At 37.7% G+C, this 25,519-nt stretch overlaps 1 protein-coding gene across 3 annotated transcripts; it reads left to right on the top strand.

Annotated features, from left to right (window-relative positions):
• The first annotated feature begins 1,142 nt into the window (after positions 1 to 1,142).
• Positions 1,143 to 24,070, top strand: RELL1 (RELT like 1). 3 transcript variants are annotated; one of them, XR_010439820.1, is made up of 8 exons: positions 1,143 to 1,298; positions 11,217 to 11,456; positions 13,198 to 13,269; positions 14,580 to 14,637; positions 17,213 to 17,452; positions 18,111 to 18,284; positions 18,796 to 18,885; positions 21,600 to 24,070. XR_010439820.1 is itself a non-coding variant. In XM_064710257.1 (7 exons), exons 1-6 carry the CDS (start codon positions 1,211 to 1,213, stop codon positions 18,280 to 18,282), a joined length of 870 nt encoding a protein of 289 aa, XP_064566327.1. In that variant the 5' UTR covers positions 1,143 to 1,210; the 3' UTR covers positions 18,283 to 18,284; positions 21,600 to 24,070. The 3 variants fall into 3 exon arrangements, 2 of the variants coding, with proteins under 2 accessions (XP_064566327.1, XP_064566328.1); XM_064710257.1 differs by lacking the exon at positions 18,796 to 18,885; XM_064710258.1 differs by lacking the exon at positions 18,796 to 18,885 and having other exon boundaries at positions 18,111 to 18,288.
• Positions 24,071 to 25,519: the final 1,449 nt, after the last annotated feature.

Raw genomic sequence — 25,519 nt, 5'->3', positions numbered from 1 at the left:
TGTGCACAATGTTGGTACTAGAAGAAAAAAAAATTTAAAAAATCTGTCCTAATAATTTTTGCAATATTGTATCTTAAATTAGTGGAGTTTACTTTAGGTATTCAAAATCAGTAATAGCAAGTAAATAAATTATTTAGGTAAGAATAATTTAGAGTATTCTATTTGGAGGTACTGGGAAGCTATAGTTGCCTCTGCCTTGTACAAGAATAAGTCTTTAGTTTTATGCCACGTCAGTAGGAAAGTCCAGCTGTGGATGCTGAAATACAAAGTGGGCCAAGCTCTAAGCAGGGGAGTTAGTTTACCAGAGTATAAAACTAAGTTCAAGTTTAGCAGTGAGGATTTAAGGATTAAAGCATGAATTTCAGGCCTGGTGCATGGGAAGAGGTAAGAGAGTGAGTGGAAGCAATGCCCCACATGCTAAGGGACAGTGAATCCAGGGCCACATTTAGTTTCTGAATGCTTGGATAACGCTGCTGTGGTGGCTACAACTTCCACACGGCCCTGTGGCTCCTCGGGGCAGGTGCGCTGCCCTGCCCTCACAGTGAGTACCTCCATGCAGGTAACAGACTCCATGCTGGTGCGCATTGCTCCTGACACAGCCCCGGCACCAGGAGCTGCCAGCACAGCGAGCACGGCCCCTGAGGCTGAGGCAGCGGCGGCAGAGAAGCCTTCCCTGGCCACAGCTGACACCCACAGGGGGACACACCAAAAGCTGCCCGGGTGAGAGGCTGCCCCGTGGGCAGTTCCATAAGCGTGGCCCTGCACTGACCCCAGGCACTCGGGAGCCATTGTGGCACAAGACCAATGCCGTGCAAACGGGTCAAGGAGTCACCTCGGGCTCTTCAGGACACGATGCCCCGCGCCCATCTTGCCCCCTCGCTGCACCCCAGCATTGAGGTTGCCGGGCTCAGGAAACCACGTCTGGGAGCTGTAATAATAAACTTATGACTGGGGCCCTTGGGGTAAGCCCCACAGGAGTGTACAACAAACGCCTCCGCCCCTGCTAAGGCTGGCACGGGCACCCCGGCTCGGCGGTTCCCACAGCAGCTGTGGCAGGGCGGGCGCTGCGGGGCAGCACCGCCCCGGGCCGGCGGCCCCGCGCAGGCGCCGTGCGGCAGGGCGCACCCCGCCGCGGCTGGGCCGGGCCGGGCAGGGCAGGGCGGCAGCGGCTCCGCTGCCAGCGCGCAGCAGCGCGGGCAAGGCGTCGGGAATGGCTCCGGCAGCGACCGGCGGGATCCCGCCGACTGCGCCATCGCTGGGGCTGATGGCTGACGGGCTGGGCAACAGCTCCGCTCTCGGTGGGTCGCTGCGGCCTCGGTCCTTCGCCGCGGTGGGACGCTTCAATCCGCGACCCGCTCGTTCCCCGGCGGCGGCCCTTGTACCGCTGCGCGGGCTGTGACCTCGGCGGGCAGTACGGCCTCACTCGCCGCTGGGATGTCTAGGCTGACCCCGCTGCTTCTGCCGGGGCCCCACGCGGTTTCCTCGGGGTGCCCAGCGTTCGAGTCCCTGCTGGGAGCGAGGGAGGAGAGCGGCAAGGCAGGGGCGCGTCCCCCTCCGCCCTAGCCCCGGGCAGCGCGGGGCAGCGGGCTACAGGAGGTCAGAGCTCCGCGGCTGAAGTTTCTCCCGCCTGACAGCGCAGCGCGGCGGGGGCGCTCGGGGCGGGCGCCGCCGGGTCCCGCTCGGGCGGGCTGCGATCGCACCGTGCTTATGTCGCGACAGCCCGGCCTGCTGATATAGGGGATTGTGGCCAGGAGGGGCGAAAGGGAAAAAAAACCCAGCCAAAAACTATAATGAGCTGTGCGAGCTCGAGTCTGACAACTCCTCCGCAGTTGATTTACTTTAACTGGGATCGGATGGCTCTTAAGATAGAAGTGCATTAAGGAATTGTTTCTATTTATCATCTCTTGTGAAGTTAAGCTTGGCTTAGTGTTTAGGTTTTGGGAATGAAAAGTTGACTGTAACCCTTGAGAACTCTGAAGAGCACTTGCACACATAAAATCACCAAGGAAGTTAGTTTAAAATGACATTTTCTTTGTTTATGTCTAACCACAACTGTTATGCTGCTAATAATCTCAAAATGAAACCGAATTTGTTGCCAGTGTAGTCTGAAGTGGTTTTTTTTTTTCTTTTTTTTTTTTTTTTGGTGCATTGTCTGTGATGCTCAAACACTTGTATTAAAAACTGATGCTCATTTCCACTTTCAGCTTGATCAGCTGTATTACCTTCTGGTGGTATGACATAAGTAAGAGTGTACAAACTTGTTTGAGAGTAAACTTTCAACTTAGTGGAAACAGTTAAGATGGCCATACTTACTAGCAAAGAATAAATCCAGAAGTGTTTCTTGTCTTTCTGGCATTCTTTTTGTATATTTGTATTTTACTTGGTTCAGGCAAGCTTGGTCAGAAGGGTTTGAGATATCTGCTGCCTGCTGTTTATTTTCTGAAAGCAAGAGGAATGGAAGGCTTGTCGTCCAATGCTTCAGGAGAGTGGAAAGAAATAAGTACCACTATGCACCTTGAATTTCAGATTTATGTTGCCTGGTAGCTGCTATCTGAGGACCTGAGGTTTTCTATGTAAACTATGAGGAGAGAAATTGTGGATTTTTTTTCTCTTCTTGATCATGACCCTATATATATATTTTTTTTTTTTAACAGATAAAAAACTAGTTTGCTCTTTGGCTGTTACTTCAGGGAATTGCTGCATGTTGATACCTGCTGTAATTGCTATACAGTTTACATGCTAGTGGTATCTTTAAGAGGCTGTAAACAGATGTTTTAGTAAACGAAAGGATGTGTGTATGTAGGTTTATACTGGCTTTTTACAAATGTTTGTACTCAGGATTGCTTTATTGAACTTGAAGGTGGGTGGAGGACTCTTGGTATGCTGTGTGCATTTGTAGAATTTAATAACTACAGCAGCAATTTAGCTGTATATCTCGCTGAAGAGGATTGTTCTTATGCGGGCTAAAAATTGGCAAGTGTAACAAGAGATGCAAAAAGCTGTGAAAGAATTTTCTTCTCAGAGTTTTACAAATGCTTTCTACCAATGTATCTGCTGTATCTCAAGATCACAGTATACCTCTTCACATAGGAGATACTTTGGTTTGGGTTAAAATTGATTTTTGACTTCTGTAAACTAGTAAGGATTGTTGTTAGCATGCATAAATTCATTGATACAATGTGCTTGGTGGCATTGATTTAGTGCTGCTCGCTAGATGCTGATTGTGCCTGTAAATTTAACCAGTGATATGCAATAGTACGAAATAGCTCACGTGTCCAGGAAGGATTTTATTTCATTGCTTTTAAACGGCCGTACTGGTGAAATGTGCTTTATTAAATGTACTGTAGCTGTTTGCAGAGTGTGTTGTATTTGAAAACTGAAGTTTGAGGAACAATTTTCCAACAGAAATGCAAATGTAAAGCCCCAGTTCTGTGTATTTTTGCTGTAGGAGCTATATGCTGCTCCAAAGCAATTACACCATAAGCACTGTAATTTAGTACTGGTAAACAGTGAACCATTAGCTTTTTGTCTCTGTATGTGTTAATGCAGCATTATCAATCACATACTGTGCAGCACAAAGAACAGGATAAATCTTACTTCCCTTTATATTTAAATTTTCCCCTTTCTCAACAGGACAAAACTGCTTGATATACTGTTAATTTTTTTTTCTCATAGAATTCTAAATAATGTCAGATGCCTTCATGGTGTGGTGACTGATGATTGACTAGGTTTGGTCTTCCCTGTTGGTTCTTAAGCTCTCTCTGGCTGTGAGGGAATTGCAATGCTTATTGCAATTATTTCAGCGCTTAAAATCGTTGAGTCTTACATGCATTATACAGGAATACTTTTAGCTGTATTTTTTTTGCTGTGAGCAGGACCTACCGCACATAGCAGGTACCTCCTTTCTGAATCCCCACCCTACCCTGAGGCTTTCAGAGAAGCCAGTCTAAAACTTTCTGCAGAAATTTACTGAATGTGTTGATAGGGTGTATAATTCAGAAGAAATTTGCATTAGTAAAGAACTTGTCAGGGTGGAGACTTGCCTCAGTGTAGAAAGCTCTCTTCCCAGACCTCCGGCAAAATTTGCCTACAGTCAAAATGTTTGTAGTGACTTTGGTGAGCCAGAGATTATGTCTCTAATGTGAGAACTCCTAGCAGGCTGTGGCCTGAGTCACTCTGAAAAGCTCAGTGTTTTATGGTTATGAGCACGATGCTGGGTACCATGGATGCTGTTTGGTGTCTCAGGTCGTGCCTGGGCCTTACTGTTGCTGTTCACTAAGTAGGTGCATTTAGAATGGGCTGGAAGGAAATTTGGCTGATCCTTCTGCTCACTTTCTTGAGATACTGCTTTTGACAAATCTGATGAAGGCTTTGAAGTTTGTTCTTAACAGAAATTCTTCATCAGCCCTGTAACCTCTAAGGCAGTTGGCAGTGTGTTATTATTTGTCAGTATGTTCCTTCATCATGTGGCTTCCTTTTTGTCATCTCACTTCCTGCTTATTTCACTTCTGGTTGTAGGTTCTGATTACTACAAGGAAGCCAGAAGTTAAGCGGAATTCACAAATGTGTTGAATGTTCTTCTTCGATGATAGGTGGCTTTCCTTTGTTATTCACTTTAAGCATATTCCCTGATGTACAATTTCCTTGAACAATAGACAAAGCAAGTGGTAGGGAATAGGTTTTCTTCACTTGAGAGTTTTTTTTCTCTAGAAAATATCTGAACTTTTTTTAACCTCTTCTTTACTGACTTTTCTAGTTTGTCTGCTCTCTTCTGTAGCTACCACCTGATTAGGAAGGCAGAGAAGCCCTAATGTTTCCTCATTATTTTTTTGTGTGTGTGTTTTGGGCAGTGGTATATTTTACCTTATGATTGAAATTGCTAGTAATTTCATCTGCTTAGTTTTGCAAAAGCAGTTTGAATCTAGTGTCCAGAATAGATACGTACTGTTTGAATCAGGTAGCTCGTAAAAAGTGTATTTATTTTGAAGTTGCATCAAACTCTTCTTGTTAAGTTTACTATCAGTAAAATAATTAAAGACATGTATTAAATGAATACATGATTACCATCAGAGTAAATGATTTACCTAAATGATTTCCCTGATAAGCACCTGAATTAATAATCTAAAAAAATTATATGTGACTTGATAATAGAAACCTCTACTGCAGCTCTAACAGAATGCTGTATCTCTGAGTAAGTTGAAGGTCCTGAATGAAAGTATACAATGGATTTAGACCTTCTTTTAAGGAAATATCCACCACTTCTGAAATGCTAGGAGATACAAGCTGGCATTGAATTAACTTCACTAAAACTCAACTTTAAAAGTAAATGTAGTTTCTTAAATTCTTGAAATTGAGGTATTTAGTGTGTGTTTAGGAAATTAACCTAATAAACAAGGAGTTTTTATTTTTATGCCTGAATTTAAAAGCATGTAATTTAACATGAAAGAAGTTTTATGCTAAGTGATGCTTAAAATGAATGCTGTAAATGAAAGAGCACATCCAGATGGAGCAATCTGATCCAGTGAGTGTGTTAGGTTAGGGTTGGGATTACATAGTCCCTAAAGTCCTTTCCAAATCATTCCATGAGCCATCCACCTTTGATATCTGTCCTGGAGGTAGGAAGTGTTGTGAGTGTTTAATTTAGTTGAAAATACACTTCCTGTAGAGCCAGGAGAGGATGACTACATATCATCATCAGGTGTCTTTTCCTTGCAGGGGGAGCTGGGTTCACAGGCTGCCTGACCATTTCTCCTTGTGCCATTGCCACAGAAAGCTTAAGCAATGCTTTTAGCAGCAGTGTAGGTCTGTGGGGTGAATTGATCCACAAGTGATCCAGGTACGAAAGAAGGGAAAAGACAAAGCAACAGAAGAGCCCCAAAAAAGAGCCAACCCTCCCCCATGCAAATGATATTCTCTTTAAGTATTTTGAACCCTAAGTGATGGCCCTTTTTCCTGCTGCTGGGTAGACTGGCCCATGAATGGTGAGGAGGGGGAGAAATGCCTAAGCTGATATTGCTTCTGCTGTGCTTAGCTGAGATGTTTGAGCAGATCATGTGCTCATACCACATTTCATTTGTGTTGTACTTAAATAGGTTGTATGTTCTCATATTTAATTTGTTTAAATATTAATTAACATTAAGGCCAACAGTAGTTTGTTTCTGTATACTGTCAGATTGATATCTATGTTTCATTTTCATTCCTAAAAGCAGGGAATATCATCCTGTAACTCCTTAAGCTTCATGGACAAGAAGATAGTGAATATATATGTATCTATTTTTAGCAGGTAGATTGCTCAAATAACCAATTTCATAACATGTAAACAAACTTTTTTAAAAGGCATGCCATAAAAGGCAAATGGCATGAGGATAATGGGCAAAATCCAGAGTAACTAAAGAGGATTTTTTACCACTAGAGCAGAGAGAAGATTATGTTGTTGTTTATGGGCCACTTTCTCTAAATTAAACAATACAAAAACAAGTGGAATGTGCTTGAAATAATCAGATGGGTGTAGATTCTACTTAGATTTAGTATAGGAGATTTAGAAAAACAGTGCATTATTTTAATGCTGAGTTGTATACTGCTAATATAAGAACTAAACTGTTTTGATCTTGGTTATTAAAAGGATTTGTTTTTCAAGAATCTGAGTCACTTTAGGCAAGATAGGATTAAGATTAAATATTTCTAGAAATTTCTCATGTGCTTTATGAAAAAATTGTCTTTGCCATGTAAAAATTGCAATTGAATGAAGCATGAAATATTTTTCCACTTATCTGTTAACTTTTTTCCTCTTATATTCTGTTTCCTGAAGGTGCTGTAATTTGTCTTGAGCAATTGCTGAGGTGGAAGAACACTGCCAATGTATCTGAGTAACAGTGATTAGAACCAAAAGACTTGTCTGAGGTTGACTATCTTTATATTTTACTTCTTAGGTAAGGATGAAGTAAGGGCAGGCAACATTCAACTTCAGTACTTGGCATATATTATTTTTTTAAGCAAATGAGTACGTGGGATCTGAATTAGTAGCATGAATACAATTTATTATTTACAGCTTAAGCATCACTAAGTGTGCTGAATATCGCTTCTAAATAATTTCATTTAGATCACATCTTCACATAAGTTTCATATGTAGACTGGTATACAATGACTGGTGTATAAAAATGCCAGGACAGCAAAGCACTGAAACAAATCAGTTCTTTATGAATTGACTCAAGTCAAGGAAGATTGCCATGGCCTGATGGAAACCTTTGAGAAGCAGCATCATGCATCACGAGACTGAGGTGAACTGTCAGCAGTGTGACAGAAGTGTAATGTGCCTCTGGGGAAAGGGAATGGGGAATGCACAATGAACGATGGAGCTGTGACTTGGCACATAAATTGTGCTGCCTGTTTAGGTCCTCAGGGCTTGGCTTTGCATTATGGCATAATTGCTGAGGGTTTTGAGGGCAGACTGTGTAGGGTGTTAGATAATGAAGGCTGAGTGCTTTGCTCTGCTTGTAAGGTGACACGGCACCAAGTACTCAATTCAGCTAAGTTAATTTCTTCTTGGATAGTTTTGCTTTGCTTTTGGTGAGTTTTTGTGTGTGAGCAAAAAATGAATGGCATCAAGCAGTTTCTGGACTTCGTGTAAATAATGTGTTTTTATAGGAATGTTATTGATACAATGTTTTACTAGTAATGTTTGTTTCTCGTTGAATTTTTAGGTATTTAGTTACAACCAAAGAAAAGTCACATAGGCCTATGTAAATTATCTGGTATGTTGAAGTATCCATGTTAATTTAATGAATTTTTAAATGAAAAAAATATTTCTAAGTATGTTTTCCTTCATAGTTCAAAACCTGTGTAAACCTTAACCCTTTTAATAGACTAATCTGTGTTACTGAGCATTCAGTTGATAAATTATAATTTTGTCAGCATTCTTCTGTCAGTAAAAAAAGTGCCAGTATAGGCACAATTTTCCTTTTGGAGGAAGTATAGGCACAGTGTGCTCTTTTGGGGGGTGGTGATGGTGTTAAATTGTATCTGTGTTTTCAATGGCTGTGTTGATGACGGGGTTTCAGGTTGATGATTTAAAAATAATTATGTTGGAAATTATACTTTCTTTTAATAGAATCATAGAATGCTGAGGGTTGGAGGGGATCTTAAAGATTGTTCAGTCTCAACCCTCCTTGAACCACCTCCCACTAGACCAGGTTGCTCAAAGCCTTATCCACCCCAGCCTTGAATACTGCCCTCACATTTAAAATTTTTCTGCACATAATTAATGCTACTGCCCTTTTTTTTTGACCATGGTCTGAGACTGTGGCTCCATATTACTACAATTACTCTAGGATGTTTGTTCTAGATGTACTTGTCTATTCTTGCTCATTGTTTTTTCCCCACTTCAGCATACTCAGTCAGTGGATTGTCTTAACAGAGGAGTTTGCCAAACCTCAGGCTATGCTGATTCAGTAAAATGACTGCTTAAAAACAAAAGATTTTTTTTGTGGCCTTGTTTTTTGAAACCTGGTTATCTCAGTAATCCAGTTAAAAACTCTTTTTAGGATTACAGTCTGTCAGGAGCACAGTGACTGGGGTAGCTGAGAACTGAATGGAAAGGGACTTCTGAAAACCACTTTGGATCTGGAGGAATTGTAGTGAGCCATGATGTAGAAAGCCAGAGGGCTGGACCTCTAGTCATGTTATAAGGCCCTCTTGCTCTCTGTGTTTGGTGGGAATTTCCTGCCATGGTTATGGAGAAAATAGGTACTTTTTGATTGTTTGGGCAATCCAAAGAGAGGCAGAAAACCCAAAGTTGAGTTGGATAAATTTTATGACCCTTCCACAAAATGGCTTGACTAGCAAGTGGATGATGATAGAAAGAAGGGGTTTCCCATTCATTCTTAAAATCAATACAGTGCAACAAAATCCAAAGTATCTGCCTGTTGTTGTCTTAGATTTGAACAGGAAAGGTGCTTATTTATTAATACCCTTAAGAGCTTGTGTTGTATACTGTTTCAGTTGTATTTCCTAGATTCTGAGGTGTTGTAGTCATCCAAGTAATACTTCTCTGGTGTGATGGTTTTCTCCTGCCTCGAAAGTAAATGAAACTACTTTTGTTGATTAACTGGGATACTCTGTGGCTGTTGCTACCTGATGAGTTAAAAAAAAATAAACTGTATCCCTAACCCTTTCCTGTCTTCTATTTCCTTGCAGAATAAAACAACTGCAATCTTGAAGTGTTAAATTGTAGATATTTTTCAGTTGTCCTACTCAGACCTGTGTTAGAGCTTCAAAGGTTACATGTTGGTAAATTCTGCGCACAGTTATCTGTAGGATTGCTGCCCTCTTAAAAGGGAATAGTTTCTCTTCTGATTTTGGGAACAAACTAGACCATCTGATTTTGTCCAAAGCAAATATCCTGAGATTCTGCTTAACATTTAGTTTTGATATCTGTTCAGTAATTTGTTTGCGCTTCTTTCAATTTGTCTGCATTTCTGCTATTTCCTAGGAAATTATTTTAGCAAAATGCTTAATACTTCTTTTTTTTTTCTTGTTGCTAATTGGGTTTATCAGTTGTTATTTCAAGTAATTTCCATTGTTTTCACTTTGAGCAAGTTTTGTGTATTGCATACTACCCAACTGACAATTTGAGACTGTTCTGAAAAATTCAGAAATGTTTTAAAATAAAAGGTTTACTGTTTCTAGAGGAATAAAAAAAACTAGGGTAAGTACCAAACTTCTCTTTGCTGTCTATGACCTTACTGGCGTTTCTCAAATGCAACATAGTTATGCAGCCAGTGCAGGAAACATTTGTGGAATAATGCTCTTTCTGCAAATTTTTAGAGGCTTCCTCTTTTTTTTTTTTTTGTTTGTTTGTTTGTTTGTTTGTTCTGTTTTTAAAAGGAAAGGATTGTATTTCTAGACATTTGTGTTGTGAAAGTGTCCCTGTCATGTAAATGGTTTTCTGCTGACTTCTATTCTTCAGTGAGTTTGATGAATGGAACAATTGTGAATTTCCTTGTCCATATCAATACAAGTAGATGGGAAATAGGTGGATAAAAAAATGAACACTTTCTGGTTGTTATTATTTCCTACTCAAACAAAATTGTTTTCTGCTGGAGTGGAGGAGAAGAATAGAAGGTAGAAATTCATGTTGGGGATAGTAATATATAAGTCTTTATTATATGGGGTGGGGAATGTGTATAAGCTCTAAGGGTTTGCAAAGGTTTTGAGTATGCAATGTGTAATTTTGGATTTATCTGAGCTGTTGACCTTTTTATACTTTGATATGGGAGAAGGTACTGTGTTCTTAGTTTCTTTGTGTATATTGGACTTAAAAGTGTGTTAATCTTGAAGAGATTGTTCAGAGATGTGGAATGTTCATTATCTGGATGGAGCTTATGTGCAAAACCTGATCTAATCAGTGCTGCTTTTAGCAGCACTTGGACTGATGAATTTCAAGTTTCCCTTCTAATGTAAATATTCTGTACTTTTGATAGGTCAGAATCCCAGTTTATAACATGGAGTTTACATCTGTGAAATTCAGAACTTAAATGAAACAAAAGTGCTTAAATGTGGATATAGTGTGTGACAATGCTACAACTTAAATTCTTTGCAAGCAAAAAGAATTCTTTCATGTCAAGTTTAAATACAAAATGATTTCCAGATCTGAGACAAACAATGAGTCCACCTTATTCTGATGAGTAGGGGGTGGGTGCTCTTTTGAGAATTTCCACTGTCAAAAGAAAAGTAAAAATCAAGGCTATTTCTTTCACACCTGATAATTTTTCTATGCAAGGGTCAATATTAAATCCTGTATTTACTCTCATATTAGGGAAGGATCCACATTTTATTGATAATTTTGCATGAACTCCTGGGCTGGAGGAATATTGTAGCATTTTCCTTGCTGATGTGAACAAGGGGCAATGATAGTGTTATTCTTCTGTGAAATGTGAGCCCTTTATTTGAGATTACCCGCCTGTCAGGCTACAGTATGGTTGGTTCTTCACTGTTATATTGAAGAAATATCACCCAGGTTTTTTGGGTGTTAGATGTTTGTAATTGTTTGGTGAAGAGGGATTATTTCCTGTTTCTGGTCTAAGTTGTCAGCCGGTAGAGTATGTGCTTTCCTCTTCGTTGCAGAAGGTACTGTGAGATTTGGTCATGCTTGTAATTTTCTGAATTTTTTCAAGTGATTTACAGTGTATAGTGATACATTTATTTATTGATTTACATAGATGGAGAGGTTCCGTGGGTTTTGTCGAGCCATGGCTTACAGACAACTACTTTGACAACTAAAGTGGATGGCAATGATGGCAAGCCTGAACACCTAGAGTATATTGCTTTTGCTTTGGTTCCTGTTTTCTTCATCATGGGTCTCTTGGGGATCCTTATCTGCCATATCCTTAAGAAAAAAGGATACCGTTGTACAACAGAGGCTGAAGAACTAGAAGAAGAAAAAATTGATGAAAAAATAGGTAATCAAGTCTAATAAACAAATTCTTATTTCTGTACATTGCAACTACTATGAAATAATTTATTGTGAGACTTCTGTCATTTCTGTGTCTATATTTGACATCAAAGCAGTATTAAGAATAATATTTTTGTTAGTACATGTCACTTGGGGTTTGATCTCTGCCAGTCAAATCCAGGCGTGTTCCGCTTTTCCCATGCGAGTGTGCTAACATTAAGATTACAGAGGGATCAAAGTATCCCTATATTTGTTTGCAACTCCATAGATGGAGTCACCAGATCATTTTTCTGCATTTTACATGCTGTTAACAACAAAGTATTGTTGTACATAGTGCTAGCTGAGAAGTGGCAAAAAGTTTCCTAAAAATTTAAAGCCTAAAATCTTAGTTTTGTGTTTTGCAGTCTTAATTTGTTCCTGTTGTGCTGTCATTCACTTCTCCCCTCTCTTTTTTATAAAACCAAGCCTTTGGACTGAATATCTTTATTCTGTTTTATGTAATACTACTTATAATTTTTCCTTAAAGATGCCTTTTTTTAATCCTAACATTTGTTCATTTGTACCCTTGTTTTTATTGTTCCTTTTTCCCATTTATTCTTACTTGGGGGAAAAAAGGGTGTTACCAGAAGGGCTATAGTAACATGGTATAACATTTGTAAAATGTAAGTAAGAACAAAAGTCACTTGTAAATACTCCTCTTCCTTTCTCCTGATTAATTTCTTTCAGTAGGTTCATAATGAGTGCAAATGGCAGTGGCTCTGTGGTAAGGGCAGACCCATGTGGTGCAGTAGTGATGTGTCAGTGTGTTCTTAGGCAGTACCTGCCTGGGGCAGCTGTGCAGTGAGTGGAGCTGTCTGATCTGATCTGATCTGATCTGATTGTTCCCCTGGGTGGAACAGGGCAGTGGCAATGAAATGGGGACATCCCCCATGTCTCAGTGGCAGGAAGGAGCTGCCTCTAAGTTACCTTGCAAAGTTGCAGGTATTAAGATGAAGCATGGGTACAGAGGTGGGGAAGCTCCTAATTTACTACATAAGAGAAGAATTTAGAGTGTAGCCTATTAAACTTGCCTCAATCCCATTTTTTTAAATAAAGCATTATAACAATTATTAGGGAAGGGCACAGTTTTGCCTCTCCATTGTTTTAGTTCCCCAATTGATCTTCTTCACTCTTTGCTGATTATTCTAGGGGGGCTTCAATATTGTTAATGGGTGAATTCTGTTACAAAAATTTTCAGATTATTTTTTAGTTAATCAATTGTTACGTCCTTGAAGATGTGAAAATCTTAAATTGAATCCCCCTCATAATAAAAGTGAACTGCTTTCTAGTACCTGCTTTAGAATAGTGGTTTGAGACAGTTAAATGTTTTGTTTTGTTTTTTTTCCCCTCCCTGTTGTTAGGATTAGAAATGCTGCTCTCTTATTTGTCTCCTCCTTACTAGCTAGAGAAGGAATTTTGAAGTATGTTTATGAAAATACTGAGCTTAATTAGTTCTCAGCTGAATTTGTTTGGGCTACTGTAGAGATGATAAACTTGTGTTCATAGTTTTTACTGAATCGGGACGATAAAGTTCTACCTAAGCTTTCCCTCCAAGTGACAAAAAATCTTGCCTCTTTTTTGAAATGTAGTTCATTCTGGTTTGTGTTCAGTTTTGGTTGTGACTGTCTTACCATTATTTATTTTTAAAATGGTTCAGTTCTTGATTCATAAGGCCAAGATACTGACAACATATTTATTTCTTTGCACAGAAATGAATGAAACTATACATGAGAATAGTGACACTGTGGGACAAATTGTTAACTACATCATGAAAAATGAAGGTACAGTATTGAAGTTACTGCCATTGAAGTTAGCAGCCCTTGTGATGGTGTTCTATAACAAATATGTTTTTTTGGATAGTCTGACATATGGTATGTTCACGTGATTTCATTTAATAACCAATTTGTTCATTCTTAGCTCTTTGAAATTGTCTTTACAAGGCAGTAACTTCAAGGACAATAGGGAAGTTTCTTGCTTACTTGAAAATTGTTTTGTATGGTAAATTCAGGCCATGCATTTCCATATATATTTTAACTGTTTAGGTATTTGGGTCTTTTTGGTTCAGCCTTTTGCTTTGTGAAGTAAAAGCTCAATGTTGCTGTCTGAGTGGCAGTGTTTAAAGCCTGTGGAAACTTTCATGTTTTGACTAGATTTAACTTCTTGTCCTGAAATGATTCTTGCAGCTCTTGTCTGATGAGAGGCTTGTGCATAACTGAGACAGTATATAGCACTAATGGGTATTTATATAGCACTAATGGGTGATTTGGTATATAGCACTAATGTTGAATTCTGTACGTGTTATCTGCATGTGTCTGCAAAGTAAGATGTGACTGAGAAAACAAAATCATAGTTAAGCACCCCATGGTATGCTTGGTTAGTTCAGAATGTATTTGCCCAATAGAAGAAATGTTTAGGAGACTGAACGTTTTTACAGGACAAGAGCAGTCAGCCTTTTGATTTTACATTTGTTCAATGGTCAGAATCAGAGTTCTGACCATTGAACTTGCTTTGAGCTACCTCTGAATCAGTCCTCTGGAAAAGCAATGGTTTTAAAAGAGTTTGCATGTGGGGATTTTTGGATTTTGTTGCTTGGGGATTTTTTCTGTTGTTCAGGGTTTTTTTTTTAGACTGCTAGTGCTTTGAGCTTGTGTATTTTTCCTTGAGATTGGGATTAGGTAATTTATGTGTATTTATAGGAAATGAGCAATTAATAATTCTTGGTTGATAATGAATTTTTATTTTGTGGGGCTCACTTAAACTGTTGTTTTTAATCTGAAGTTGAGTTAAACATGTGAGGTGATTCAGAGATTTTGTTCAAGAGTTTTGTGTAGATGGCTGCGTTTCATGGCTTGCATTGGGGTGGAGTTTTGCAATATGAACTGCAATTTTAGTAGTTCATGTTAAGGTTACCCATAGAATTATGTTAACATTTTTTTTTCTGCAGTTTTCTTTTGTGCTTTTTTTGGAGATACATAATGCAGTCATCTTTCTTTTAAATTAAATATCTTCGAGGAACTTTAATTTTGGTTTTGGTTTTTTTCTAAAGTTAGAACCGTTCACTTTTGAAGAGTTCTGTTTATTCTCATTGCAGCAAATGCTGATGTGTTAAAGGCCATGGTAGCAGATAGCAGTGTCTTTGAACCTGAAAGGTAATTACCCCTCATTTTAATGCATGTTTCCTGAGGCAACTAAAAGCATATGCTTTCAAAGGACTTTGTTTCCTGAACTCTTCTAAGACTACATCGCTTGCTTGAGTTACCAGCTAAGAGAATAATACTTTGATTTTTCCTTTGTGTTTGAGTCCTTAAATTGTAACATATACCCTGGGTTAGTGGCTGGCTCTTCTGGTTATGTGTTCTAGGTGCATGATACAGTTTTTCGGCATTTTGGTCTAAAAATTTACAGATGCTGCAAATACTGGTTTACTTTGGGGTGGAGTTACATACAAGGTGGCTTAGTCCAAAGCTACTGTGGCTTCAAAGAACAGAGCAGCGCTCATTTCATTTGTATAGGTGCTAGCTTACAAGAGACATCTTCTTCTGTTTCGGCTTTTGGTTTACTTTTTTCTTTATAATTGTTGCAATAGACATTGGTTGACCTACCTGTTAGGATTTTTCACTTCACAGCTAGAGAAAGTATCTCTGCCTTAGATGCATTGTATGTGTAAAAAAACTAGATACATCATATGTGTAAAAGTGCTTGTATTTGTACCTGAGTACTTTTACCTATATCTAGACTCTCAGTACTCTTTGTATATAACGTCATATTCAAGGCAGAGGAGATGGAAGTTCAAGTTGTATTGTGGCACCTATGTAAGAAGTAGGCGTATATCGTTTCAGCAAAACAAAGAGTTGAATATAGAACCATTAAACACCTGTTCTCATGGTGAGAGGCTTGGTTATTGAAAAGACCTCTGAATTTCCAAAGGGATTTCTCCTCAAGTATAGATATTTTTAAATGTCTGTGGTTCTGTAGAGATATTTGTTTGAATTTTTTGCATAGGCATGTGTAATGTTATTTTGGTCATTTTAGACTATAGTTTCAGTGGTGAATTAAAATATGAAGAGTAAGGAGGAGACAAAATGATTGCTCTTACAGAATCTGACAGATACTCCTGAAGCTTTTGTAATCAAGTAGAAATCCTCTGTATTTCTTTGCAAGTTCAGTGCACAATGAAACTTCCTAATTATAGAAGTAGTTATGGCTGGGTAAAATTGACCCTTCTCTCAGTTGAAGCCATTAGTTCTGTCTTTGCTTCAGGTATTGAACTGCTTTTATTTTCCTTAATAGCATTTTCTTATTTATTTGAAGACCATTAAATATTTCTTGCCAATATTTTTATTTTGAAAATGAGCATCCAAGTAACTCTCAGTCCTCTCTGGCATGTTTTACTTCTTTAATTTGTTCTTTCTGTTCTCCTTTGGAGTCTCTGCAGTTTGTTTGTATTTCTTGAAATAACATTTCTAAACCTACATGGTAGGATCAGATCTGGCATGATTAATGCTGAGTATTGTAAATTTAGGTTCACAGGTTATACTTCTGTTATTTCTGCTGTTTTGTCCTTTTTAAGCAAGAATGTTGTTAATGATTCATGTTCTGCTCATGATCCTCTTTTTCTGAGGAATGGTCATCTGTCTGATTGATTTTGGTCTAGGTTTGGGTAAAGGCTCTCTGCTAAAACACTGAGAATTTGTGTTGTCCTTACTGCTATACATCCTGTATATTTAGTAAGATTTGTGTATGTGTGAATGTCTTTCATATATGCGTTCTCTTCTCATCATTCTAATTTCTTATCTTGACCTCTGAGGTTGCTATGGGTTACCCAAAGTTTATGGGTACTTTAGTTGTTCTTCTATTCTGTTACCCAGTGAACTATTTGAAGCACTGAATATAACCAGGATCAAAAAAACCCACATTTAGTATGACTTTGCAGTTTCACAGCAACTACAGATATATAACATTCTGTATGTGTTTTTAATATTTTTTTACAAGGTGCTGCTGTACTCTACAGTTATTTCACCTTTCATGAGCTCTGGTCTGCTGTGTTACAAGACAGTGTTAAAATTGATTCTAAAGTCCAAAAAAAGTACAACTGGTTTCTGTCACTGCTATCTGTTTGTTTTTCTGCTTTCAAGGAAAATCAGATTGATTCTATTAGTTAATCTCAAATGCCTTTTGGAAGTTGTACTGCTTTTTCTTTCTAGGTACTTAAAATTTTATTTTTTCATTTGAAACTGGATGATGATGTTTCCTTTTGCCATTGTGGTACACATTTTAGTTTTGCCTCCTTTCAGTATTGTGGGACTGTGCTCTTCTCGGAATTCCTTGAGATCCTGTAACAATTCTGAAATACTTTCTATAATTTTCCAAGGCAGTTTTTTTGTGAGTGTAATCAGCTTATTAAATGTCTTCTTCAAAATAAGTTCATGTAACCTGTTCTCTTCTATTTAGGCTGACTTTTTTTCCCCTCTTTTTTTTCTTGTCTTTTGTGTTAGTTACCTTAAGCACATGACTGCAGCTGAATTAATTTGTGAAAGTGATTCCAATTGCAAAAATATAATATTGGAGGGAACTGTAAGCTGGACATCCTCACAAATAGATGTTTCCTGTAAAAACGGGTTATTCACTAGACATAACTGAAGGTTGGATTTCATCCTTTTTCCTTTTCAAGAAGTAGTATTTTATAGTAAACATTAAATTTTCTTTATTTCTTTGTTTCTACAGCCCATTATCTCCTACCTCTCCTGAGAGCCCAGTGAGTCCAGGGACTCCTTTGTCACCAGGTGTTGTTCCGTTCAGACACAACTGCAAAGCCCATCACTTCCATACTGTTGGAGGAGTGGTGGAAAAGGATGTTTGTACTCGCTGTAGTCACAAACGATGGCACCTCATAAAGCCAGCTCAAAAATCTAAAGAGAACAGAAGAAGTCGTATTGGAGAAGTTACAGTGCTTTCTGTGGGAAGGTAAGGCTGGGGTCATTTTGTTGTATACTTCTCTTAGAAAGTTACAGTGGCCAGTGTTGGATCAGATATCCACTGATTCTGTTCTGTTTATAAGATTGGTGATTTTTTTTTTTAATAACCCTGTTACTATTAGACTGAAGTTATTTCTGGAAGAAGTAAATGTGATTTTCTTTTTTTTTTTAAGAACTATGTGAAAAGATGGAGATTTACTGTAGGTGTAAATTTAAGGCTCTTGCTCATTTGATACTAGCTAAAAAGAAACAAGAATTGCATACTAATAAATTTCTCAGAATTTGGTATTTCTCAAGTAAGTGTGAGGCTATAGAAGCCACTTCATTCTATTTGTTATTTTTAATTCTTACCTTATATTGTAGTTGTCTTAGAAAATCACTATTCTAAAAAGTGGTGTGCAATCTGTGGATTCTGCTTCAGAACACAATTCCCTGAGAAAGTGTGATTGAGCAGTAGTGAGAACTAGAAAGACCTCTAGGTGATAGGAAGGAAGATGCTCTGAAGTGAAGCAGTGTCCATGTATGTGTCTGCTCTGACATCTCGTTCTGGGGACCTGGAAATTTGTTTCTGCCTATGCTGTTGCTCCTGAGAATGACCTAACTCATCTGTGGGGAAATACAAGTGCTCTTTGTGTTGCTCACCTCAGATTTCGAGTCACAAAAGTGGATCACAAATCCAACTCGAAGGAGCGGAAGAGCCTGATGTCCGTTACTGGCGTGGAGAGCGTCAATGGGGAGATGCCAGCGAAGCAGGACGTGAGCGAAGCGCCCGCCACACCCTCCAAACAGGACGTGCAAGAGAGGAGGAGCTCAGAGTGAAGGCAGGTATCAAACATCTGAACATGAGGAACTCATGCTGGAGGTGTTATGTTGTGAAATATGTGAAGGTAATCAGTACAGTTGAAAATGCGTCAGTTCTGTGTGAAAACTCAACTTTTAATTTCAAAATTCTCTACACAAGTCTGCAAAAATTATATGTGGTCACTCAGTTAATAATAAGTTAAGCAAGGCTTTTTTATCCACCAAATTCTTATCTAATTGTTTATTCAGATTTTGTAATTAGAGTAGGTGTTGAAATAACTTTTGTGGGTGTGGCATCACTAGTCCAACAGATAAAATGTCTGCATATTAATTTCTTGGCAATAAACAAATTTTGGCCATGGCTCAGATTTAGTGGCAATGTGCTTATTGTCCAAAACAAACAAGTGCTGCTGACAGTTGTGTCACTGGAATAACTACAGTTATTCAATAACTATAGTGGCTTCCTTATGCTTGCTGTTTTGTACTGCATGCTTGTATAAGATGATTGCTTACTAGATACTTCTCTGATAGATCTGTGGAGCTTTGACTAATAGCAGTGGAGTCACATGAAACTGCTGATCTCACAGGGATCTAACTAAGCCTGGCGGTTGGGGTTTTCTTGTGAGTCATTAAACTTCAGTAAATTGCTTGAGTTACTCTATTGAGCATGTGAAAAACATGCCCAGCATGGTTTTGAAATGAAATCCTCACTGTGTTGTTTTTTTTCTCTTCACAGTTTAGAATGTTAGGGGAAAAAAAACCCTGGAAGTTAATATGGTTTGCCTCTATTTGATGATATGCTGATGGACAATATGAAGGGGAAAGGTGATTTTAAACATATGTGATTCAAAATTCAGACTTGACCTTTGAGTGAGAAAGGCTCTGGGGTGACATAGTAAAGGTGCTGGACTTGAGGAAAGTGAACAAAATGCACAGTGCCAAACTCTCTATATGCTGAGAGAGAGGAAAAAATGATGTTGTGTCACATTATTGGTTACCTCAAATGGAAGAGGGAAATGCACAAGAGAAAATTTAGTCTGTTTAGAAGAGCAACAAGACTCAAATGCCCTTGAGTATCTTGAGGTTAAAGAAGAGAGCTGGTATGCAGTGAGGGATAGTTCCTCCCAACCCTTAGTGGCAGCACAGGTTTCACTGTTGAACTAAGCAGAATGTGTTTGTCTGGCCTCTATGCCTCATCACTAAATTATACCCAGGTTTTTGGAAACATTACTGTAGAGGAAAAGAGACTTAGAGATGTGGTATGCTTCCAAGTAATAAAAAAGTTATGGAGGTTGGGTGGATTTTTTTTACCCCAGTAAATAAGAAGACAGTGATAGGCTAAATTGCAAGAAGGGGGAGCTCAGGTTTCAAAAATTAGGAAATTGGAATAAGCATCTTTATTGCTGGACATTTATAAGACCAGACTTGTCTATGCCAGTGTTTCGCTTTTTGATCTGTAGCACATTTTGGCCAATCACAGGTGCCTAGTGCTGCTGTTTCACTGTTGCACTGAAATCTGGGAAGGGTCTACAGATGTCAGTGAAGGGGAATCAGTACTCCTATTTTCTGATTCAGAATGATGTCCTTGTGCTCAAGGTTTTTTTTAATGTTGATGTGCCTTCTATTTCTTCCCTTTTTAAAAATCAATATCAGCTAAATGCAATAGGAGATAGTGTCTTCCTTCACTAGACTGGCATTTCCATGCCCAGCTAATTGTTTTGTTTGTTCTGTGACTATTTTTATTTCTTTTCTGTATCTCTAGTGGGAGATACAGAAATCTCATCAGATTGTTCATAATATGATTTTTTTTCTACTTAAAGACAAGCTAGTTATCTTCTCTTTAAGTACAAGAAGTAGAAAGAAGAGGGCATATATGAAAATAAATTCCAGTGCAATTTGATTAAAAAAAAACCCCATCATTTTGAAATCACTCAAAATATTTTGTAGTCCAGCTTTCTCTCTAATTTGTTCTTTCCTCTCCTAAATAGGAAAGCTGTTCCCTATGATTACCTAAAAGTTCTATAAATTTAAACCATTGCTACTTTAATTTAAAAATAAGCTGTTCTCTAGAGAGATATGATAGTAAAGCTGTAAAAAAATTGTCCATCTATGGCAGCTTTTTATTGTAGAACCTCCCCTTAGGATTAAAGTTTTGCCCCTTCTGAAAACAAATGTTCTAATAGCAGAGAAATGGTTCAGCAGAATATTTTAATGGTCTCTCTAGTCCAACAGAGCTATTTTGTAAATCATCTGGGAAACTAGCCAGGTCTGTTTGATTTGCACTACAAAAAAGAAAGAGATCTTGCTTGAAAAAGGGTATGATACTGTTCCCTAGCATGGTTCTAGATCAGTTTTTGTCTACTGTCATGAGAAACTGTTCACATTTAAACAGGTAGTAGTTAGACCTTTACTTCAGCTACTTATTTCAGACTTCTAATAAATTATTGTAGCTCAGTTTACTGAAGCTGAATTATTTACTGAAGAATAAACTGCATTTAAGACTTTTGTGCCTCTAGTCAGTATATTTCTGATGAAAGCTTGTACTTTGGGTGAATTTGACTCAGATCTTCAGATGCAGAGGAAGAAGGCATAAATGTGTGTTTAACTGCTTCCAGAAAAGGTCTTTCTGTCATTCAGAGGATTTGTGGCTGACTTTAACCACTGTTACTGAGAGTTCCTGTAGGAGGTGGAATTCCTGAGTGGGACAGTACCTGGATGAAATAGCATTGCTGACTGCCTGTATTCACTGCTGCTCTCAAGTCCAGGGTTTTTTTTCCCCTAAATTGATGTGTTCTGAAGCGACCTCTACAGTGTTTCAGCTTATCTAGTGTCTTGCTGGCTGTATCATTGAGAGTTGTGGCATGTCTTCTCCATGTCTTCAAGGTCCATGTCCTCAGCAGACTCCATTTAATAAGTTAATTTTATTTCAAATATGCTTAATAGCACATAAAGAGTGGTAGATACACTGCTGATAATTGAAGCCAAAACTTTGAGTTGAGCTCTTGGACATCCATTTTAAGCTACTGGGTATAAACAGAGACTGGTGCTGGTACACTGAAGCTATGTAACATTTTCCATTTGTAGTGCTTAACATTGTGGTGTGATTTGTCAGTTGGTCCATGTGTTTGTCCATGCATTTCAAGAGTACTAGCTCAATTTTTAGTTCCTCTTTATGATTTCACATGCTAAACTTGGAGTGCACGGCAACTACTTCATGCAATTGTGGCTTTTTTTTTCTATTTCAGAGCACCTGCTAAGTTTTTAATTGGTGTCTCCATCCTAAAAGTAATTTTGCTATTTAGGTTTATTTTTAGAACTGTTTTCTTCTCTTACAGGTGGGACTTTTAGAAGAAGATTGTCTGCAAGCACTTTGGAGAAAACTGAAAACTCCCAAACAATGCATACTATTTTAAGAAATGTATTTATGGCAATGTAGCATTTTAAAAGTTCTGTGATGTCATTCCTGCAAGGTTAAGCACTTAATGGTTTTTGACCAGTAAAATAGTGAGATTTAGACACTTAAATACTGTTGAGCTGTGCGGACATCATAACAAATGGCTTCATCTTGGGAAGAAAGCATACGTACAAGTTTTTGGACAGGAAAGGTAAAAGCTTTATCAAGTCTTAAACTTTTTTTAGACAAGCATTTATGAGCTCAGTATAAAGAGTAATACAATTACCTCATGGATAAACTACATTCACCCCAGTGGTCCATCTGGATTTTTCTTCTGTTCTGCCCACTGCAAAATTGACAAGTGTTTGCTGAAGATAAAAGCCAGCCTTTGAAAGATGAAAATATCCTTTTAATCTAACTGCTTGTAGCCAAGTAAAACATAAAAGGAAATAATTGTCAGCCAAATCTGCACGTGTGCCTTCAGTACATAAACTCAGCTCTGTGCAGGGTACCTCACAGTAGAGACTGGTTCAGTTATATGCAGATGTTAAATTAAATTGTTCCCCAGACCCATATCTCTCTCTTACTGCTTGACATAGGCTGAAGAGCATCTTTTTGTATGCCGTTGGATGAGCTCTTGGTGAGGTTACTTTCCTCAAGGCCTTGTGTTCTCCTGTTTTCTTGTAACTGCTCTCTCATATTTGAAGAGTGCCTAATAGTTTTGCTTTTCTTTTCTTGTTCTTACCCACAGGTTCCTTATTATGTTAAGGCAACATATTTCAAGCCTTAGATAAGGATATGGAATATTGGGCATTAAAAATTTTATGGAATATTATACTGAAGTGCTTCAGAGTGGCTTTATTGGACTGAGGGTAGTTGTATACATTGGCAACAAAATCTTAAGCCAGTGTAACTCCTTTCATATTTTAAGTGTGACTTAATGCTAAGATTTCCATGGTATTCTCATATTAATTTTCTGTATCTACTTATGATCTCAGCTTTGTCCTGTTACTTGTTCTGGGGAGAGAAATCTCTGTAATATTTCAGCAAGCTTTTCTGTGTAACAGAAAATCATATCATTTGTTCTGAGTGCCTAAGAATATAAGCTCTAATATAATGCTTTTTAGTAGAGATTGCACTATATTCTGAGAACTATAACTTAATCTGCTTTATGAACTCAAGGAAAATCAGTGTATGGTTTTGAAATGGATTTATTTTCAATTGATACCTTCTGTCTTTTTAAACAAGAGCTCTAAATTGTGTTTCTTCTTCATATCTGAGACTTGTATTTCTTCATTGATTTATGTATGCAGTGTTAACAATCAGTGTGTACAAAATTACTCTTCTTGCTTGTGTATTAGTTACTCTCATGTCTTGCCAGGAAACATCCATTTTTTTCACTCTTGCTGCAAGTATGTGCTGCTGATGGTCTTCCTTCTGTGTGTATCCACAAGATACCGACTGGTCCTATCAATGTTCTTTTCAACGATGCTATATTTGCCAAAAACCCTACCACTACCCAAACTTTGAAAATAATAAATGTTTTATTGTTCTTTTCAAAATGGATAGTTTTAGAAATAATTGTCTGTCCTTGAGAACTCAAAATAACTATTTGGCTGGAACTCTAACTTCAGTGTTTAGCACTGCTCCCTGCTCCCATAAATTTAAAATCAGCTTGTGAAACATCTTCAATATTTAAGTACAACATAAACAGCAACCTCATTTTAAAGGCACACATTAAGCTTCACATGATTATTTGTGTGAACAATATTTCTAGAAGATTTAATTAGTATTGGTTGTAGTAATAAGCTTTCAGTTTCCAAGTGATTGATAGCTATGAGTATGAAGTGTTGCTGGAAAAAGGGAGCATTGGAGAAAACAGCAGTTTTCAATTAATTTTCAGAAAAGATACAAAGTTCCAGACTGTCCCCAAAGCTTTTTCTAAAAAAAGGGCGGTTTGTCTTGATATAGTGTTTTGATGCATGATGGGTTAGTATGGCAAATAAATGGCAAAAGGATGGAAGAAAGTTTAAATGGTAATTTGTATTTTTTTTTACTTATTTTAAAAGTAGTTTCTATTTTGATTCCATTGAAAATACATAGAATAAAAGGGATGGAAAGATGTTTGGTATGTAAAATATTGTTTACCTGTATAAAGTAATTATGTAAGGTATTATGAGACTTGATATGTGCAAGAATTGAATTTATGCATTGCTACCTAAGCAAAAGAGGATTTAGAAACTGCCTGTTTCATTGCTTTTAACACTACACTGCTGTTGTAGGGGTATGCATATTGCCATATTAGTCTGCTTTTCTTAAATTTGCTTATCAAATGTATTTTTAACAAAATAGTTTATATACAACTTTTATACTACAAAGCAGTAAATAAAAAAATATTGATTCTTAAGCTTGCTTCTGACTTCCTTTCGTCTTCAGTGATTGAGTGAAATTTAATTTTTGCACCATCTAAATGTAAAATGCAATCGTTTTGCCTCATTAAGTTTTTGTTTATGGAGGTAGTGAGAATGTTGGTTTATAGTGTGATGTACTTCAGAGCAGTAATCTTTTCTTCAGAAAGGACAATTGCAAATACTACTTTAGTTTCATATTTAAATGAGAAAGACAGAAGTCTGTGCTTTAACCCAAGCTGGTGTCTTAAATTTAAAATATTGAGATTTTAACTTTTTATTATATTTGATGCAGAGCTTTTAAAAAATACTCAACAGTATTCTTAATTTTTTCATAAGGTAGGGAATGAAAAATCACAAATGACAGGAAGCTCTTTGCAGTTGTTTCCTCTCAGCTTGTGTCCGTCTGTGATACTACAATGCTTAATTTGTTACATTATGTTCTCATAAATGACTGTGATCTGTAAAGGGCATTAAAAATGGGTTTTGCTGTATGAATAGTTTGAAAGAGCCTTGATGCAAGTTGTGGCTAGCTGACATGGGATTATCAGTGTACAATCGTGTTTACATGTTTGGGGTTTTTTATTATTTCAGTGCTCCTAGCAGTGTCATGGGGGTCTGTTTTGAGCTCTGTTTTTGAATTTCAGAGGTTGATATACAGCTGTGTTTTATATTGAGAATGTTAAAAAAAGAAAAAAAATTTAAAAGTCCTTCCAGGCCTTAATCTTCAGACAGAATTGAGACACTGCTGCTGCTGAAGCTTCTGGAAATTCAACACACTATGTGGGTCTCATTTTCAGGAATTTTTGTTTTATTCTTTTTTTCTTCTATGTACAAATTCTTTGTAGTATGTGGAGTACCCAGTTTTTATTAGACAATATGTACATACATTGAAATACAAGAGGATTACTGTATTAAAGTTTGAGAAATCCTGTTATAACTGGACTGACATAGACAAGTCCTCAAAAGAAACACAAAGAATTTATTTCAAATGGATTTTGTTTTCTTCACATGGATTATTTCTTGTATTACTTTTCCCCAATGCAGGCACTTCATTTTTAGTAAAGAATTATTCCAAAATTCAGGATCTTACCTTATGCTGCTGTAGCAAAATAGTTCAGGGAGCTACTTCAATGTTTAATAAAATCTGATTTTACTAGTAAAGAACACAGAGCCCATGTGCTCTCTAGCTCAGAGTAAACAGAAGGGAGCTTAATGAGCAAATAAATGACTTAACCTGCTGTCTTCATGTGACATGTATTTTTGAAACATGGTAAGGATTAAAGCATTTCTTTTGCTTCTGAATCTCTTTATGAAAGTCTCAGTTGAAAGCATGCCACAGTGTACCTGGTTTCTCATTGCCATTTTCTTTCTGAACTATGTGCCTGTTTTTCACATATACAGAAACTTTGACAAAATTGGTGCCTTATATGGTCCCTGTGCTCCCAGGTGT

The sequence above is a fragment of the Zonotrichia leucophrys genome, chromosome 4, assembly GCF_028769735.1.
Source record: "Zonotrichia leucophrys gambelii isolate GWCS_2022_RI chromosome 4, RI_Zleu_2.0, whole genome shotgun sequence".
Lineage (NCBI taxonomy): Eukaryota > Metazoa > Chordata > Aves > Passeriformes > Passerellidae > Zonotrichia > Zonotrichia leucophrys.
Note: the sequence above shows the minus strand (reverse complement) of the source record. Positions and strands in the feature narration are given on the sequence as shown.

What these genes read in the sequence shown, in the direction of transcription:
- RELL1 (XM_064710257.1), top strand. Translation starts at nt 1,211, where the DNA reads ATGGCTCCGGCAGCGACCGGCGGGATCCCGCCGACTGCGCCATCGCTG. An exon ending in AAAAATTGATGAAAAAATAG is followed by an intron (nt 11,457 to 13,197) that starts GTAATCAAGTCT and finishes TTCTTTGCACAG; the next exon opens with AAATGAATGAAACTATACAT. An exon ending in AGTGTCTTTGAACCTGAAAG is followed by an intron (nt 14,638 to 17,212) that starts GTAATTACCCCT and finishes TTGTTTCTACAG; the next exon opens with CCCATTATCTCCTACCTCTC.